Below are 16,768 nucleotides of genomic sequence, written 5' to 3' on the forward strand. Positions count from 1 at the left end.
GACGCATATGTCAACAAATTTGAGTACTTAAAAAAGACAATTGACAATTCTTAACCAATTAATAGTCTAATAAATAATGAAATTATTAGGTAGTTACCAATATTAAGTCACCCTTCACTGACAATGTACAAGTTTATGTGTTTATTAACAACGAATTCATGACACTCCTTAATCCGCAACTCTACGGCGGCCCGCGGCGTCAGGCAAATGACTTCGTCCACGATAGATTCTAGCTTGCGTGTTAGTGGCTGCCACGATCAGCTTAAGAAAAGCTTGCGACAAGTGCATGCGGTGCACGGTCCCAACCCCCTCGTATGCAATAGTATGAAAAAGAAAAGAAACTATTCCGCATTATTTTGACGTTTTCCATCACAAAAGAAAAGAGGAAAAAAATAGAATAGTTCATTTCCAGTATGAATCGAAAAGGCTTTTCCTTTGATTTGAAACAATCAAATAGCTGCTGATGAAGCATACATTGTTTACACTTACATTGTTTACACTGTGATCAACGAACATGTATGACCATTGTACTGCAAGGTTCATCTTCCTGTTGTACAACAACTGATACCACTTACACAGGTACCGAACAATTAGAGCGGCTGGACTATGCACTATGGGTTTTTTTTTCATTTGCTATATTGAATTCAGGAGTAAAGAATGACTGGACACAGCTAGGCTGTTACCACAGATGGGATCTAACTTAACGGGTTATGTCGCCTCATAACATCAGCATCACAGGTTTGCAAGGTACTGGCATTCACTACAGATGCAAGACATTCTGTTAGAAATGATTGGCGACTTATTGGGTCAGCACCTCATTTTGGGCTATCCATCCTCTGGTAGTCTGGTTAGCTCCACTATATTTCTTCAATGTACTATTATTCTTCCTCTCTTGCTGCTCCAGGCTTTTTTCCTCTAACAACCTTGCTGGCAGGAAAATGCAGCCTCGCATAGAGCGGCCTCGGTGCCCTCACTGTCCTGTCAAAGCCCCTCACACACACAAATCCTGCAGACATTTTAAGACAGAAGGCAACTAAGCATAAGCAAGTTCTAGATGATAAAACAAAGTTTGTATTCCCTGGCTTTTCTAGTTACATAACTTTTGCTATGCATCTAAATATATGGTATGTCTAGATATGTAGAAATGCTATGCACCTAGAGAAGCCAAAACAATTTGGGATGGAGGGAGTAGTTGCTAAACATTAACCTTGCTCAATTACTTTAAGACCTGTTAGTTTGCAGAAAAGATAAGAATACACTATATACATGAATAATGAATGCAATTGTACAATGTATTGTTTCTAAAACTAAGCAGGGTAAAAGAGAACCCAAAAAATACCATATTCTTTTTGCACATTTCTCTGTCATATACTCCCTCATTTCCAAATTATAAGTCGTTTTGATTTTTCTAGGTTTATAGATATTATTATACATCTAGATATACTCTATATCTAGATGCATAATAATATCTATGAACGTAGAAAAGCTAAAATGACCTACAATTTGGAACGGAGGGAGTATTATATATTTTGGTACTTTTATATCAAAAAAGAGAAACCAGAACTAAGAAAATGAAAAAAAAATAATAAACACCCCAGATTTATTTGGAATGGACCAAAATTAGTGTAAACTGACACATTTTACGAGGGAAGAGATTGGCTGATCAATCAAACATTAATTAACCCAGTTATTCCCTTGACAACCAAAAAAAAATTAAAGGCAATTATGCTCTCAAATTCAGAAGTGTCCCATGTCCTGCCGATTGTTTTCTATACCTTGATCTTCCATTGAATAATGCTCGTTTCCATTAGTGTAATCCCTTGTCAGCTCTATCCATTTGCCATGAGCCAGTTGCAACAAGGGGGCAGTCTATAGCCCCATACCTTATCTAACTTTACCCTTTCCTAGGACATGTGAGCTTGGGTCACACACTAGTGTTGACCCCGCCACCCACAGCAGCAGCTGCCAGCCTAACCCTATGATGCTAAATTAATCTACATTTTCACTTAGCCTCCAACTTTGACTCCTCCATAAATCGAGGTCAGCCATTCACTCCTCTTATTCTACCCTTTTCCTTTCACCCGCTAGCTAGTAGTTACTGAGATGCCATGCATTATGAGCTAGCTGTGGCCATTAGTGTCCCAACAAACTAAGACAGCAATGGGCACGGTGAAAGAGGTGACTGTTCTGGCCAATTATTATTATTTCTTTAGACCAAACTCCTTTCAGCTTTCCCAAAATTATACAGCAAATCAAACAAATGTATTGAGAAATGAAGTACATAAGTCAAATATGAAAATAAAACCATCACAAGTGTCATGGTTGATGCTTGATAAACTCAAGGAAAAAACATGAATCAACAAATGCAACAAAATCAAATCTTCCAATAGTGATCTATTAATTCAAATATGAAAGTAACTACCTTTAGAAGGTCCTCTATTCAGCTATTGGCTCCCAATTTGTTTGCAACTGTACCCAAGAGGCGGGTTAAGAAGCGTATTGTTCAGGAAGCATTGCTGGACAATCAGTGGGTACAGGATATCCAGGGGCACTACTCGGTAGCGGTCCTGTCAGAATTTCTGGATATTTGGGACATGGTTCAGGAAACACTGCTCCTGCCAGAGGCTGAGGATGTTCATAAATGGAAATTTGAGAATTCAGGACAGTTCTCTACTAAGTCAGCATACGAGGCTTTTTTCCTTGGAGCAGTCCAGTTTGAGCTGAGCACACTAATTTGGAGGAATTGGGGTCCCAGGAAGTGCAAATTCTTCCTTTGGTTAGTGGCACATAATCGGTGTTGGACGGCTGATAGACTCGCTAGAAGGGGTCTCCCTCATCCTGAGCATTTCCCCTTCTGCGACCAGGAGGACGAAACCATTCAGCACCTCCTCTGTTCTTGTGTCTTCTCTAGGCAATTCTGGCTTCAACTACTTCGCAGTTTTGGACTCCTGGATATTGCACCTCAACCATCTTCCACTGGGTTCTTTGACTGGTGGCAACAAGCTGGTAGCACACTTGACAAAGGAACCAAGAGAGGATTCAATTCACCGGTCATGCTAGGAGCTTGGATTCTATGGAAGGAAAGGAATGATATTGTGTTTAATGGTGCCTCACCCAGGATGGAGCGGGTGCTTCTCCTTGCACAGGAAGAAGCTGTTCTCTGGAGGCTGGTAGGCGCCAAAGGCATTAGTGATCTGGTTGCTGCTCGACCTGGGGCTTAGCAGTGCCCGTTGGTGAGGGGTGGTCGACCTTTAAATTTTAACGGGCGCGTATGTAACCTAGAACCTGTGAGGTGTGTGTAGTGTTGGTGTGTGTGGTGTTGTATGGCTATATGAGTCTTTTATCTCTTTTCTTAATGCAATGATACGCAGCTCTCCTACGTATTCCAGAAAAAAATACCTTCAGAAGGTCTATACACGTTAAATGCATCAAGGAGGAAATAGTTCACAATTGATGTCATAATTGTCATGGTTGATACTTGATAAAAGTCTTAAGGAAGAAACATGAATCGACAATGAAATAATCAAATCTTCCATTAGTGATATATTAAGTTTCCGCGCAGACACACATGTGAGAACACAGAAGGCAGAGAGGGAGAGGGAGAGGGAGAGGGAGAGGGAGAGGGAGAGGGAGGAAGGGAGAGCCTGCAGGCAGCAGCTTCTGTTTCTCATACACTGAAAAAGAAATGGTGTTTGTTACTCGAAGTTGGGGCCATGGGGCCATTGGGGTGGTCAACTGGAAGCAAGAGTGCGATCTTAAGCACATTGAGATCACCATCATACTAATATGCCTCCTGCCTAAGCAGGTCTTGTTGAGACTAGTCATACTAATCTACCAAGTCAAACAGTTGGACCAGCGGTGACTTTACTAGTTGACTTGATGACTTAATGACCTTAGTGGTACTATATGATGCCTGACGTTCAACAGTATGTCAGTACTAATACCGTTCTCATTAGAAAATGATGCTGATACTAAAATGGCAATGTAGCACAGCCAAGAGGACCCCAATCCATGCACACTTCACATTAATATATAGGGCTCAACACTAGACTTCTTCATTGTGTGCATAAATCATCAAAGTATGGAGAAAAAGTGGGTACCTCTCCAAAAGCATTGTTGTATCTCTTCAGTCGTTAAACCTGTCAGCAAAAAGATGTAATACATAGTTAGTGCTTGGTGGACACAAAAGAACAAAACTTGCCAACAAAGATCGCTACAGAAACCACAAAACAGTCCCATCGAGCTGCAAATATTTTCTTGCTTCTGTATTGTGTCAGAGATTGTGGTCAGTGGATGGTTTAATCATGAACATGAAACTTGATTATTGCTGTATTTCGTTCTCCACTTTTAAGTTGTATGGTTCAATGTCACAGAATCCATGACCAACATTAAGGAACAAATTTTGGGGAAAAAGTAAAATGTTTATGCAAGATCCACACTCTTGGTTATCATCAGGAGGAGCAATACCTCTAAATATTGTAGGAACTGAGGTTCCGAAGTAAACAGTTCGTCTTGGGAGGTCCCATATCCAACTTCGTGGAACATCAATTGGATTTTGGCTTGAGTAATGATCAGCAAATACCTGCATAATGACATTCGTACCACTGATAAATCTGATGGGCCAAGAGTTAGTTCTTCTACTGTAATAGCAAAGAACAAAAACATGTGGAAACTAATATTCACCTCATTAACTTGAAAATATGTCCCATTAAGTGGGAAGCTTCCTCTCATTGCTGTTCGGCATGGTATCTGCTTACATTTGATCAAAGAATAAAACTTTTTGGTTTAGCGATATATATAATACCCAAGACCCAAAAATTAAAAGGACTCGAGAAAACTTGCCAGAAGTGTTCCTCTGACTTTCTGAGCCTGCATTTCTCGTAAACTGTTGCAACTAAAGCATGTTGAACTTCCACATAGTCTACCAGTCTCCCCTGAGTTGCAGAATGTCTTGGGTGCATCGGTTGATTGTGCTGTTTCACCTGTTCAGTGCTTAAAGATTAGAAGAATGTAGGCGAACTAAGGTTTCAAGCAAATGACCTTGCCTGGGGTCCATATAGAAAGAAGATATGGGCAGGGATCATCAGGTTCCCTCTGTTCGAACTGCAAAGATATAAAGAAAGCTAAATTTGAGATAAATATTCAATACAGAAGCAGTGTTTAGTTGATATCTGCCGAGAACTTACTCCTTCCAGAAGAGGGTGTGAATCCGGCAGTTCATAACTGCAAGCAGATGAAAGTAAACAAGTCAAAAGACAGGTGTCAACCACATCAGTGATACAAATAGTAAAAGCAATGAAGGAACTAAGTTATTCTTAATGGCATTAAATTTCATCAAGGCTAATGTCATACACTTGGTGTTCTGTCCTCAGGCGACTAACATTCTTGAGCTTTGGGGTTGGAAGGGAAGCAGCTTCAGGGGTAATGGCCACCAATGCCTTTGACATGTCAGCATCTTCAATCTCGATTTTGTTTGCTTGCATGTAACTCTTCAAGTTTTGTGTAAACTCCTCAATATTAAGATTGATGGTAGGAATTTCATCAGGATCTTCGCAAAAGAAATCCTCTATTGCACCCTCCTTTGTCTCTGCATTTTCAGGTTCAGGTTCTGGACTTGGTGGTTCCTCAATGATCGGCTGATGGTTACCAGAAACAGCATGCTTAGGATAATTTGCATTCCACTCAAGTTGGTCTACTTTCCTTGAGTTTATGTATGCTTGGTGAAGAAACTCTACAACATTTGGATCTTCCGATGTAGCCAAACGCTTTTCTTCAGGTGCCGGAAGGGCAAGCCTAGCACTGTATTTATACAGAGTGTTACCAATTGTATCTAAATGTGCAGCGGCAAAATTTTGAAATTGACATAAGGAAAAAAACAATGTTTTGACTGCTCCTATTAGTGGAAATGGACAAAGCACATAAAATGCAAATCTCTGAAGTTTTTCATTGAGCTCAAACTGGAGCGAACTAAGGCCCATTGACAATGTCACAATTACTGTTTGATAGCTACAAGACGTTCTAGATATGTCATGAATATCAGCACACTGCAAAAACAGAGCAAATAACTTTCCTCGTAAAGGAAGTTCACTCTCTTTGGTCAGAGGTCAAATCAGAGTGCATCGAGAGCCATCTACAGCAATGTAATAACTTTCTTGATAGCTAAAAGATTATTTGCGATAAATAACTACATATGTCAATTCATTGCAATAAATAATGAACAGTATCCCATACATATATCTGAAGTAAAAAACAACATAACTCAGCAAGTCCATTAGCTGAATAACAAGGAGTTTGCATTTCTAGAAATTACCTTGCAAATGCACTAGCAAAGTGCTTACATTCAGCTCTCATTGGACATGAATTGCAATTAGGCTTACTTTTTGTGCAGAAAACCTAATGGTGTAAGAAAGCAAAAAGGTAAGTCAGTTCACAGTAAACCAGCCCATGTTGGATCACTAGATTTATTTTTCATGTCTATCACCTTTCCAAAAGTAATCATTTGGTAGTGAAGCTCATACCTGCATAAATGGAAGGCGTCAACGAATCTTGCCAGCTAAATATATTATCAAAAGTATTGGTTGAACTAATCTTACAATGTTCGTTGATCTAGCTTGCATAGTCGAGGCCAAAGGTATTTCTGTATGTGCTCCAGCATAGGATACCTTCAGGGGTAGAAGATCAGACTTATATGTCATGGCTGATCATATATTGATCAAGATCAACTACAGAGAATTAAAATACATACATTTCCAATAGGTGCAACTGAAGAGACTCTGGCAGGGGTTGAAGTGGCACCCATCCAAGCCTCACACATATCCGACCAACATTTGTGTCCACCTGAATCAGCATACAGAGCTTCAGAATAAGGAATATACTTGAAAAATCTTTAGGAGGTTGATGGACAAAAAACATACTGGAAAAGCCATATGATGTAGCGTCAAGAGACGAACGCACTCAACACTTTTGAGTCCAAGCCCTCTAATGCTTAGAAGGTAGTCCCTGGAAGAATTAGCAGAAATGTGTATGACAGATTAAAAAAAGGAAATAAAACCCTGTTCAGATGAAATATTTAGCTATTGCAATGATTACAAAGGTGATGTCATCAACTTTTCAGTTTTTCACTGTTTACTCAATAGATTTTTTTTGATGATTTAAAACTCTTCATTAAACTTAAACTCTTCATTCAGTAAACTTGTAAGACACTTAAGCTCTTCAGGTTTCTTCAAAGTGAAAAAGCAGTAGCATCACAAAACTATATGAATAGTACAAAGTGGCTTATACGATTAGCAGTTCAGTAGTTCTTATAATTTTCTCAGTGTATTCCACTAGACTTACTTTGCTTTGTCCGGTTGAACGTCTCTTAGCCATTCAAGATCAATGCTTCCATGGTCTGTCACCAATCGGTCCAGGAATTCCTGCGCAGAAGATGGTCAAAACATTAAAATGGTGCAAGGGCAAATTAAAATATGGGTGCATGCTTGAATGACTAGAACTTCTTGGATAGCTTCCTTCTACCAGACCTACCTTTATCCGTTCTGCTAGCATGTTATTCATTCCTCTCTCTCTGATAGTTTCGGATATTTCCCGCACTTCTGCTTGCCTAACTGCCTCCCAATCAACAGTATCCCTTGCATTATGACTTCGTTGTTTACTCCCACCATTGGAAAACACTTCTTTTCGTAAACTGTCCCAGTCATAAGTTTTCCTTTTAGGTCGGCCCCGTACCTTCTTAGCCTTTGATCCATCTTGAGGAACTTCTGATGGTCCTTTCTGAGTATCAATGAACTTCTGCGTCGGGTCTGAAGCAACTCCTTGCAAGACTTCTGAATGAGAGTTCTGGTTTTCACGCAAGTTTGGAGACCGATGCTTTTCATCTGCTGTTGTCTGAACACTGACATCATTATCATGTTGACTGCATCCTGATTGAACCTGCTCTCTTGTGGTAGTGTGCACCTCTTTAAGATTTGAATAGACATGTGATTCCACAAAAGGAGCTTCAGTTTTGTTCCTCACAAAATCGTTTCCACAGGAAGAGTGCTCCTTGGAAAACAGTACTTCCTCTGAACTATGTAACGGCTGGAAGTTTTGTTTAATTATTGGTGGTAAGTCGCCTTGTTGTGAAGGATCAGAAGGGCAAGTGCTCCTCTCCTGACTTAGTGGCCCATTTATACTGTACAAAGAGTGCTTTGAGGAATCAGTTACTTTAGTTTTATTATTGTTGCCCGTGGCAGAAGCAGGTGGAAGCTGATAAAAGCTAGCCTCAGATTGTGTAACACTGGAAAGATTCACTCTATCAGGGCCTGTGCGGATTGATTTATCTATATGGCTGAAGCACGACACACCTGTGAAATCAGACTCGCCATTCTGAACATAGGACATAGGAATATGTAATGGCTGATATGATCTGTTTAGATCAAGCAACACGCCCTTGTTCACACCTGAGACTGGAAGATGATTAAATCCATCACAATCTGATGATCCAGGAATGCCTTTTGGATCTTGCATTGGCGGCAGCGCTGTATACTCAGTTGTGCTGCCAACCCCATTGGACATATTTCTCATTGTATAGCCCTCTTCTGTGCAATTTTGCAATGAACTAGAACCTATTGGGTCGGTTCTGTGAAAGATGTAATCTGGGGAGTTTTGGGAAGAAACGGCAGAATTTTGTGAAGAAATAACATCCTCCAATGACCCATCTTCAGCTTCTACTACACTTGAAAAGCCGGCTGTTGGAAAAACAGAACCTGATGGCCCATTTTCATGGGACTTCCTATAAGAGACATGGCATCCTCCAGCTGCATGGTTTACTCCATACCCAGAAGAGCTTCCAATTAAGTCGTTACTATTACTTTCTTCATTATCTTCTGTTGTAACTAATGATCTAACATCACTTATCTCTTCAATGAATAACTTCCCCTGCAACTTGATAGAATCACCAAACAGTCCAGAACAACTATCCTTCTGTTCAGTAGGTGAGCGAGACATCTCCGCCACAGGTTTTTCAGGGACTTCTATCTTCGCAGGAAATTTGGCGGCAACTGCCATGAAAGCAGAACTGAAAATAGAAAAAGACTAAATTGGTATATCGATATGCTAAATTGCACACTGTATTCTTACTTCAATTAGGCTAGAAATTCACCTAGAAAGATGATCCGAAACATTCTGGGTAAGAAATACACCCACAACTGAGTCCACGACTGATCCTTTCCATCGAGAGAAACGCCTGTCCCCTGTAAATAAATTAGATTATAGAAAAAATTAAGTTCTGTTGTGGAAACAAAACACATTGTGATTAACATCTTATGAATTATTATAGTGTCGCATGTTACATTGTGGAATCACTGTCCAAATGAACTCCAATATGATCCCTTTGATCACAAACCATAGATGATTTCTTGTTTTCAGGGTCTCCAAAAATGCAACTGTGGTTATCAATTTTCTATAACCATACGATTTAGTGGCAAACCTAACAATATGAGTTTTCATAGGACCTATCTGAATATTTGCAGAATATAGATCAAATACTAAAAGAAGGGCTGACTGAACACACCCCATGAAAAAAAGAACTTGAGATAGTGAGTAGTACTAAATATAGAAAAAGAATGCTAGAAACATAAGATTGAAATAGTTTCCATACCCTGAACTAGATGCATACGAGCAATGAATGAATCAACCCTTCCTTTGAATACTCTTCTTTCTTCGTCAAGCCATTTCTCTTTATCCTTGTCTAACCCTTCAGCACCATCTCCCATATCCGGTCCCATCAATAAGTTCCACATCATAGTGGTGACTGGATCGATGTTCACTTTGGCCCGAGAACGGCTTTTCTTTGCCTTTCCCTCAAATGCAACTAGTGCACCAAATTCACCTTCGTAAGGGACAAGAGCGTTTTGGGGTACCTCTGCCACAATATCGTCTGCTCTGTTTATGCTTAATAGCTTAATCTTTTGAATTATTCCATCTAAAGGATCAACCGATGGTGCTGTAGCTTGAGGAATGATTCCTCCATCAGTTGGCTTGGAGGTTATGCCACTATACTTATCATGATCAGAGATTTTCGAATCCACATTTGCCATCCTAGGAGCAATTCCAGTGGAAGGTTCAGAAGCATATGTAATATCATTAGTTTTGAAGGAGTCAGTACATGCACCTTTTGGCGATGTGGTTTTTGCATGACCAACATTTTGTTTTCCTTTAGTACCTCTTTGTTTTGGTTCCCTGTTGGGTTTTGCTTCTTTTCTTGGACGGCCCCTTTTTTTTGGTTTCTCAGTGGAGTTTTCTGCAGTCAATCTAGTTGAGTCCAGATGGCAATTTCCTCTTCTAGTTGATTGGCTTGTTGGTTGGGACAGGGACCTCACAACTGGATCACTTGTAGTCCTGATCTGCTCATCAGTAGCAGCAGCAATGCTGTAGTTATGAGCCTCTTTACTGGAAGTGTTGTGTGTTTCAGACAACACTGGCTCCTTAGGCATAACATTTTCTAAGGATTGATGTTGATGAATAGCATTACTCTGAATATAGTTTTCTATGGATGGATTCACTATACTGCTAGACAATTGTGTGTGCCCTGCTGTTAAGTATCCAGACCATTTATCTGGTAAAGTAAAATTGTTGCTACAGTGATCCTGCCTAGATGTGATTTCCCAAGACTGAATTTGATGCACTCCATTCCTCAGGATATTGCTTTCTCCCAGAGGGCTCATTGTACTGCCAGGCAATGGTATGTTCTGCGCAGTAAAGCTTCTGAACTGTTTATCAGGCAAAGCAATAAATTCCTTACCAATGATATTTTGCTGAGCAGGTTCAACTTGTTGCTGGACCATGTTGTTTCCTGACGCTCCAAAGTCAATAATTTGTTGGTAAGCTCGTGATTTCTCAAGGGCCATCAACCTTTGTACGTCAGCCAAGGTACAAATTCCAGGGTTTACAGCTGAAGTTTTATTTGTATTCCAACTATCTGAAAATGTAGCTCCATTGAGGCGATTGCTGTGATTTTCTGGTCTCATCCTTTTGCATGTTTCAGGATAATAAGATGTATAAGAGCCAGTGGAAAGGGGGTCATCACTATAGAACTGTGTTGCTCTATTTGAGGTTTCAAAATCAATTCTAAAAGAAATCTGATGACCACTGATAGCATTGTGTTCTCTTTTCTTACCTATTGCAAGAACATCTGAGTAGTCTGGAGAATCATGAAAACCAAAAGCTGCACCAGTTTGGTAGTTATCATTGGTAGCAAACTTCAAGTGATCATTCTTCACAGAAAATTCATTCAGAACTCCATTCATCGCGTTCCTTTCACTATGCTTGGGAGGTACAAGTGGAGTTTCTGGCATTCTGTAACATTGGGGCATTTTGCTTATCACACCTTCTCCTACACAAGTTTCAGGATTGAAATTGCCCCTCATTGGGACCCTTTCAATATGCTGAGAGGCTGCCGTCATATTTTCTGGCATTCTAAAACCATTGAACATCTGATAATTTCTGTGTGAATTTTCTGTACAAGCTTGAGGTGTGCTTATGTACTGATCAAAATTAGCTGATGGATGCTGCATATGATCTACTGATCTGGTGAGATGAGAGACGCATCTAACTGGAAGACTAGAATGAGAATCCAGTAACTGATTTGTTTGAATGTTATCTCTTAAACCAAACTGAAAAAATTGTCCAGAGCTGTCCATTAGATTAGAATAATTGGTTGGCATCTGGTTTACTATAGAATTGTTCAGATCGAAATTAACTCTTTTAGGCATGTTGTCTACCCGTAATTCTTGCAAATTAGCCATTGGATCAACTGAACAAATACCGCTGCTGGTACCACCCCAGTGGCATGCTACCTGGACATTACTTCTTTCAACTCCAGATATTGATGGCTGAGCATCCCCGGGACCAGTATGTATGTCTGTTGCCTGAGTTTGCGGTACAAGATCCAAATGTCCATGTTGTTCTCCTGCATCAAAGTTCAAACATCTTTGGACTACTCCTGTTTCAGCTCTAGTATGTGTATCAGCACCTCCTGATGGAGGTTGTTCGGTTGGTGTACTTAGTCCCTTCCTCCGGACATACTTTCTCTTCCCAGTAGGCTGATTCCCTTTTTCCTTGGGAGGCTTTGGAGTTTTAGGCTTCTGCAACTTTGCTGATTGTCCTTCTTTAATGACCTTTGGCCTGTGCTTTTTCCTCTTAGGTTTTTGAACTGATTTTCCATTCATGTCGATACCTTCGACCACTCCAGCATCATCTCTAACAGGTTGTGGGTTAGCAGATAACTTCTCAAATGTTACAGGGGGGGTAACGTCTCCTGTGCCCAGCTCAATGGAAGAATTCATCTGAAAGGGCACAGAAGAAGTTGAGAAACACAGATTGATACCATGAGGTACATGCACCCCTTGCCCCAGCCCCTCCTGCATATTTCCGACACTTATGGTACCAGTCAAACTGTTATCCAGATGAGGTAAGTCATATCATGCCATCTCTGAAGGTGCAGGGCTAGATTAACCACAACCCTATCAAACCTCCCAGTCGACTTCACCTGAAAGTCATGAAGAGACAATACTGTTACAAATATTTAAAAAATCACAGTTTAACAACAATATTATGAAAAAAAAATAGCACAATGAGTATGAAAAAAATAGTACAATGAGTAGGTTGCACAACTTGCACTCCTTACAAACATGAAACATCAATGCAAGAGACTCTAAATAATATCAATGTTCCTCGAGTTTGTTTAGCTTGCTGAGAAGCTGTAACTGACCAGTGTTGACATGATCAGTTTGACAACATTTCGGTGCTTGAGCTGTCAGTAGGTATTACCACCAGTTCCTTGAGACCTTTTTGAGATATGTATAAACTATGGAGGCAACTTTGTAGATGAGTATAGCTTTTATGTCATGAAGATTATCAGGTAAAATAATTGTGCATAAAAATTGTGAACTATCATAATAGCTTTTATGTCATGTAAGAAAAGCAAGTCGACGAGTTGATAAAACTCAGACAAAAGGCTTCAATAGCATGGTGATTCTTGGAGCTTGGACTTTATGGAACAATAGAAACAATTGCGTTTTTAACGGAGCCTCACCCTCCATTGCAAATGCACAACTCTTCTTTAATAAAGAGTTGGGGCTCTGGGAATTGACTGGGGCTAAGAAGCTTCAGGAGTTGGGACTTGGTCATGGTGTTGGGCCAACTTAATTGGCCTATGTCAGGTCTTTTTTTTTTTGTACTTTGGTGTTTTTTATTTGCTTGTTTCTGCAATCTCTCTATTCTCCTAGGTGAGTTAGAGGGATTGCTTGCAAGGGACTGGTTTCTTTCTTTCTCTTCTCTTTAATACAAAGATACGCAGCTCACCTGCGTGTTCGAGGAAAAAAATGTGAACTATCAAACCCAGAGGTATAATATCAAAGTAAAGCAGATTTTCTCCACCAAAATCCAATTCTACATATCAAACAGAAAATTAACCGTGATTACTTAACTCAAAACCCCAAGCCCAACAGCAGGTAGCCAAAGCATCAAGGGTTCCTTGCTGCCTCGCTCATGAGAGTTGAAGGGAAATGAAGCAAAGGACGTCTTATGTTGTTATTCTTCAGAATTTTTTGGTGTGAATGTAAGTTGAGTATTGAATGGAAGCCATTAATAACATTCAACCATATAGGGCAGCTTTAATTGATTTCATAAGTATGCAGGACATCTATCAGCTGTCAAAGCACGAATTTGTCAAAAAAAAAATCACAATAGCAGACAAACTCCGTGATTTCTACAGCAAATATTTTGTCAAACACATAGCCTACTTTATTACATACACAAAATATGTTGCGTGCAAATTGAACAAAAAAGGTACTTTTGTTTTTCCAATTTTTATTTGGTACAATGAACAATGCTATCACATCAAACCAAATGTGCATATTGGTATTTAAAAGAGATACTGTACTAAATATACACTTAAATATGGTCAAAGATGTGAAGATCTTGTTCATAACCAAAGGGCCAAAGCAATCTGCATTATTTCAAACAGTTAATGAGGAAATAATAAAATAGGAAACGACATATTTATAATAATTTGTTTTCCTAAATATATTTGATAATTCATAAAAACGCAAGAATGCACTTGTTGTGAACATTGGTGCAGGATTAAGGATTTTATGAGAAGCTGCCCTAACCAGCCAAGCCCAAAACCCCATGCCATGTCACAAACCCCCTATAATTTTAGCAATGCAGCTTGCATACATGCCACTCTGCCAGGATTCAAAATTAGGCTTTAATAGTAATCTGTGTCAAGCATAGCACCCCCAAGACTCCTCTTCCAACAGTAGCATCAACACAGGCACTAAAATCTTTTATTTTGAAACTAAACTTTCTTCTAAAACCATTGTAAACACACAGTGCCCATGGCATGCTATGAGACTACTAACTCTTCAAAATTCAAAGCACCGATCACATGCCTTCAAAATTAAGCTTCTATAGAAATCCCTCCCATGAAACACCATCACCCAAACCATGTCCAAGCCCAACACTCCTCTCATAATGCCAGTTGAGTACATTATTTATTTGCTTCAGAACTATGCTTTTACAAGAATTTGTGGTAACCTACATTACATATGGCATGCACTGAACCCACTCTCGTTTCAAAAGTACCAAAGGCTTTGCAACCCTATGGAATCAATTGTGTTCCCAGGTCACACTTTTGATTGAGCAACTCCAACTGCTTGTGCCACCTTGAAACTAGCCGAATATTTGCAATCTGCAGCATGACCCACGTTCCTTAATTTCAGTATTCATCAGCAAAACCAGAGAGCACGTCCATAGGACTTCACATGCATGTTCTAGATACCTGAACAACTCTTTGCTCAGTCACATGAACAGCCGAAAGCCTCAGGCAAACACCTGGCAATTCTTGACATTTGGTCCCACTACAACTTGGATGCTCCATTCCATTCTTCAGTCAGCAAAGCTTAAGACGTGTGCAAATGTCTCTTTGCATGCCCTGGACCCAAACTTTCGCAGGAATGCCAGCAAGTCAAGTCATGTCACTGCCTGCAAGCAGTATCCAAATCTTCGCTCAGCATTGCCAGCCGTGGTCTCACTCTTCAGACAGCAATGCCAGCCGCATGCATGGAGGATTTAGCTTTGGAAATAAGCTTTTTTTTTCTATTTTTTATAGCTTGAGCCTCAAAATATTGCAAGCTCCATGAGATGGAAGACCACAGACAACATCTAGTGCAGCAAGGATATCATAGCACAATGTCACATAAGAAATAACGCCAAACTCGAGCATTTGATCACTTTGAGAAACTAAGTAATGCCATCTAGCTAGTGCAAACTTTTCACGACCATGCGCCGCGGCTTCTGCTTGACCAATGACTAAGAACACATCAATACACCAATCCAAACAAACACAAACATCGCAACATTCATTCGCGGGGTTGAAAGAGTAATTCGTCGAAATAAAGCCTAGACAACAACACGACAGAGCTGCATTCGATCGGAAATCCAAACTGAAGCGGCGGCTCTTCTCTAAAACCGAAACCTCCCGAATCCTCTGTTCTCGCGCCTCTGAACCAATCCTCCTCCCGAGCTTGGCAATCCAAGCCCAAATTACACCCCACGCGGACAAAAACCCAACGAAAACGCGATTCGCCCGCCTAAAACCCCACCCGAACGAACCAAAACCCGTCCAACGACCCGGAAAAAAAAATGGGGGAAACGGGAGCGGCGTCCTCCCTCCTCCACAAGCGAAATTACCCGCACGGCTCCCCGCGCCACGACCCACATTTCAGCACGCCAGAGAGAAGAACACGAAGGGGAACCAGCCCCGTATCATCCAGAAGCTCACCTCGCCGGCGGAGCAGATCGGGCGCGCCCCCCGCGTCGCGCGGTCCCCCCCGATCTTCGGAGAACCCGATGCAGAGAAACAGCCCCGGAAACAGAGCCTCCCCCCTTCCGAGCTCCTCGGCCAGAGAAACCGCCGCGGCCCCGCCGCCCTCCGCTCCTCCTCTCCCGCCCGCGCACCGCCCGCCGGAGCCGCGCGGTGGAGCGGAGGAAAGCGAGAGGGAAACGAAAACAACACCGCGAGGGAGAGAGAGGAGGGGCGAGGAGGTTGGGTCGCTGCGACTTTGTGTGAGAGAGACACCACAGTCTAGTCTAGAGAGAGAAAGGAGAGGGTGGGAAGAGAGAGAGAGAGGGCCAGAGGGGAGTGGGGTACTAGTAGCGGGTACGAGTTTTACCAGTAGGAGCCCTCACTGCCGGGTGGGCCCTCCTCCCGTACGGTTCGTAGCCTGCCGTGCCCCCCGCCCTCGGCGCGCCGGGGCGCGTGCGACGGGGATTCACCGCGAGGGCGACCGGGGGCGAGGCCACGGCCAGGCCGCCGCCAGGCGGGACTAACCGGCACGTGTTTTTTTCCCTCGCGACGAGAAGGGGCCCACGAGGCAGAAGCCGAAACCGCGTGCTGTGGCGGGCGGCGGCGCCACCACCTGTCGCCGCGCGCTGGCCTTTTTACTCGCCTGCCCGATTCGCCCCGTTCCGTTTCAAGGCCTTCCGCTTCGGCGCCCCGCCTCGCGGCTGGCAGGAAGTGATGGCGCGCCTCGCGGATCGGACGGCTGGGCAGGGGCGGTTGGCTGGACCCGGATTCGGTGGGTGGGCGAGTGCGAATCTCGGAGCGTTAAGGCACGGGATCGGTGGGGTCCGCCCGGGGGTTTTACAGCACGCACGGTGCTGGGGTGTGACGCTGCCGCTGAGCTGGACAGATGATGCGAATCTCCCGCCTTTATTGTGGCAAGGA

At 42.0% G+C, this 16,768-nt stretch overlaps 1 protein-coding gene across 1 annotated transcript; it reads right to left on the reverse strand.

Moving 5' to 3' along the window:
- Positions 1-414: 414 nt before the first annotated feature.
- Positions 415-16,138, reverse strand: LOC101760859. The gene is made up of 18 exons (XM_004952459.4): positions 15,824-16,138; positions 9,638-12,526; positions 9,140-9,230; positions 7,525-9,055; positions 7,336-7,415; positions 6,915-6,999; positions 6,746-6,837; positions 6,594-6,662; positions 6,482-6,518; positions 6,311-6,393; positions 5,353-5,799; positions 5,187-5,223; positions 5,046-5,103; positions 4,843-4,982; positions 4,684-4,749; positions 4,468-4,582; positions 4,101-4,139; positions 415-1,006 (listed from the first exon to the last, which is right to left on the reverse strand). The coding sequence occupies exons 2-18, from the start codon at positions 12,402-12,404 to the stop codon at positions 879-881; spliced, it is 5,865 nt and encodes a 1,954-aa protein (XP_004952516.1). The 5' UTR covers positions 12,405-12,526; positions 15,824-16,138; the 3' UTR covers positions 415-878.
- Positions 16,139-16,768: the final 630 nt, after the last annotated feature.

Source organism: Setaria italica, chromosome I, assembly GCF_000263155.2.
Source record: "Setaria italica strain Yugu1 chromosome I, Setaria_italica_v2.0, whole genome shotgun sequence".
Classification (NCBI taxonomy): domain Eukaryota; kingdom Viridiplantae; phylum Streptophyta; class Magnoliopsida; order Poales; family Poaceae; genus Setaria; species Setaria italica.

What these genes read in the sequence shown, in the direction of transcription:
- LOC101760859 (XM_004952459.4), bottom strand. Translation starts at nt 12,404, where the DNA reads ATGCAGGAGGGGCTGGGGCAAGGGGTGCATGTACCTCATGGTATCAAT. An exon ending in TTTGCTAGTGCATTTGCAAG is followed by an intron (nt 5,800 to 6,310) that starts GTAATTTCTAGA and finishes GTATAAATACAG; the next exon opens with TGCTAGGCTTGCCCTTCCGG. An exon ending in CACACCCTCTTCTGGAAGGA is followed by an intron (nt 5,104 to 5,186) that starts GTAAGTTCTCGG and finishes ATATCTTTGCAG; the next exon opens with TTCGAACAGAGGGAACCTGA.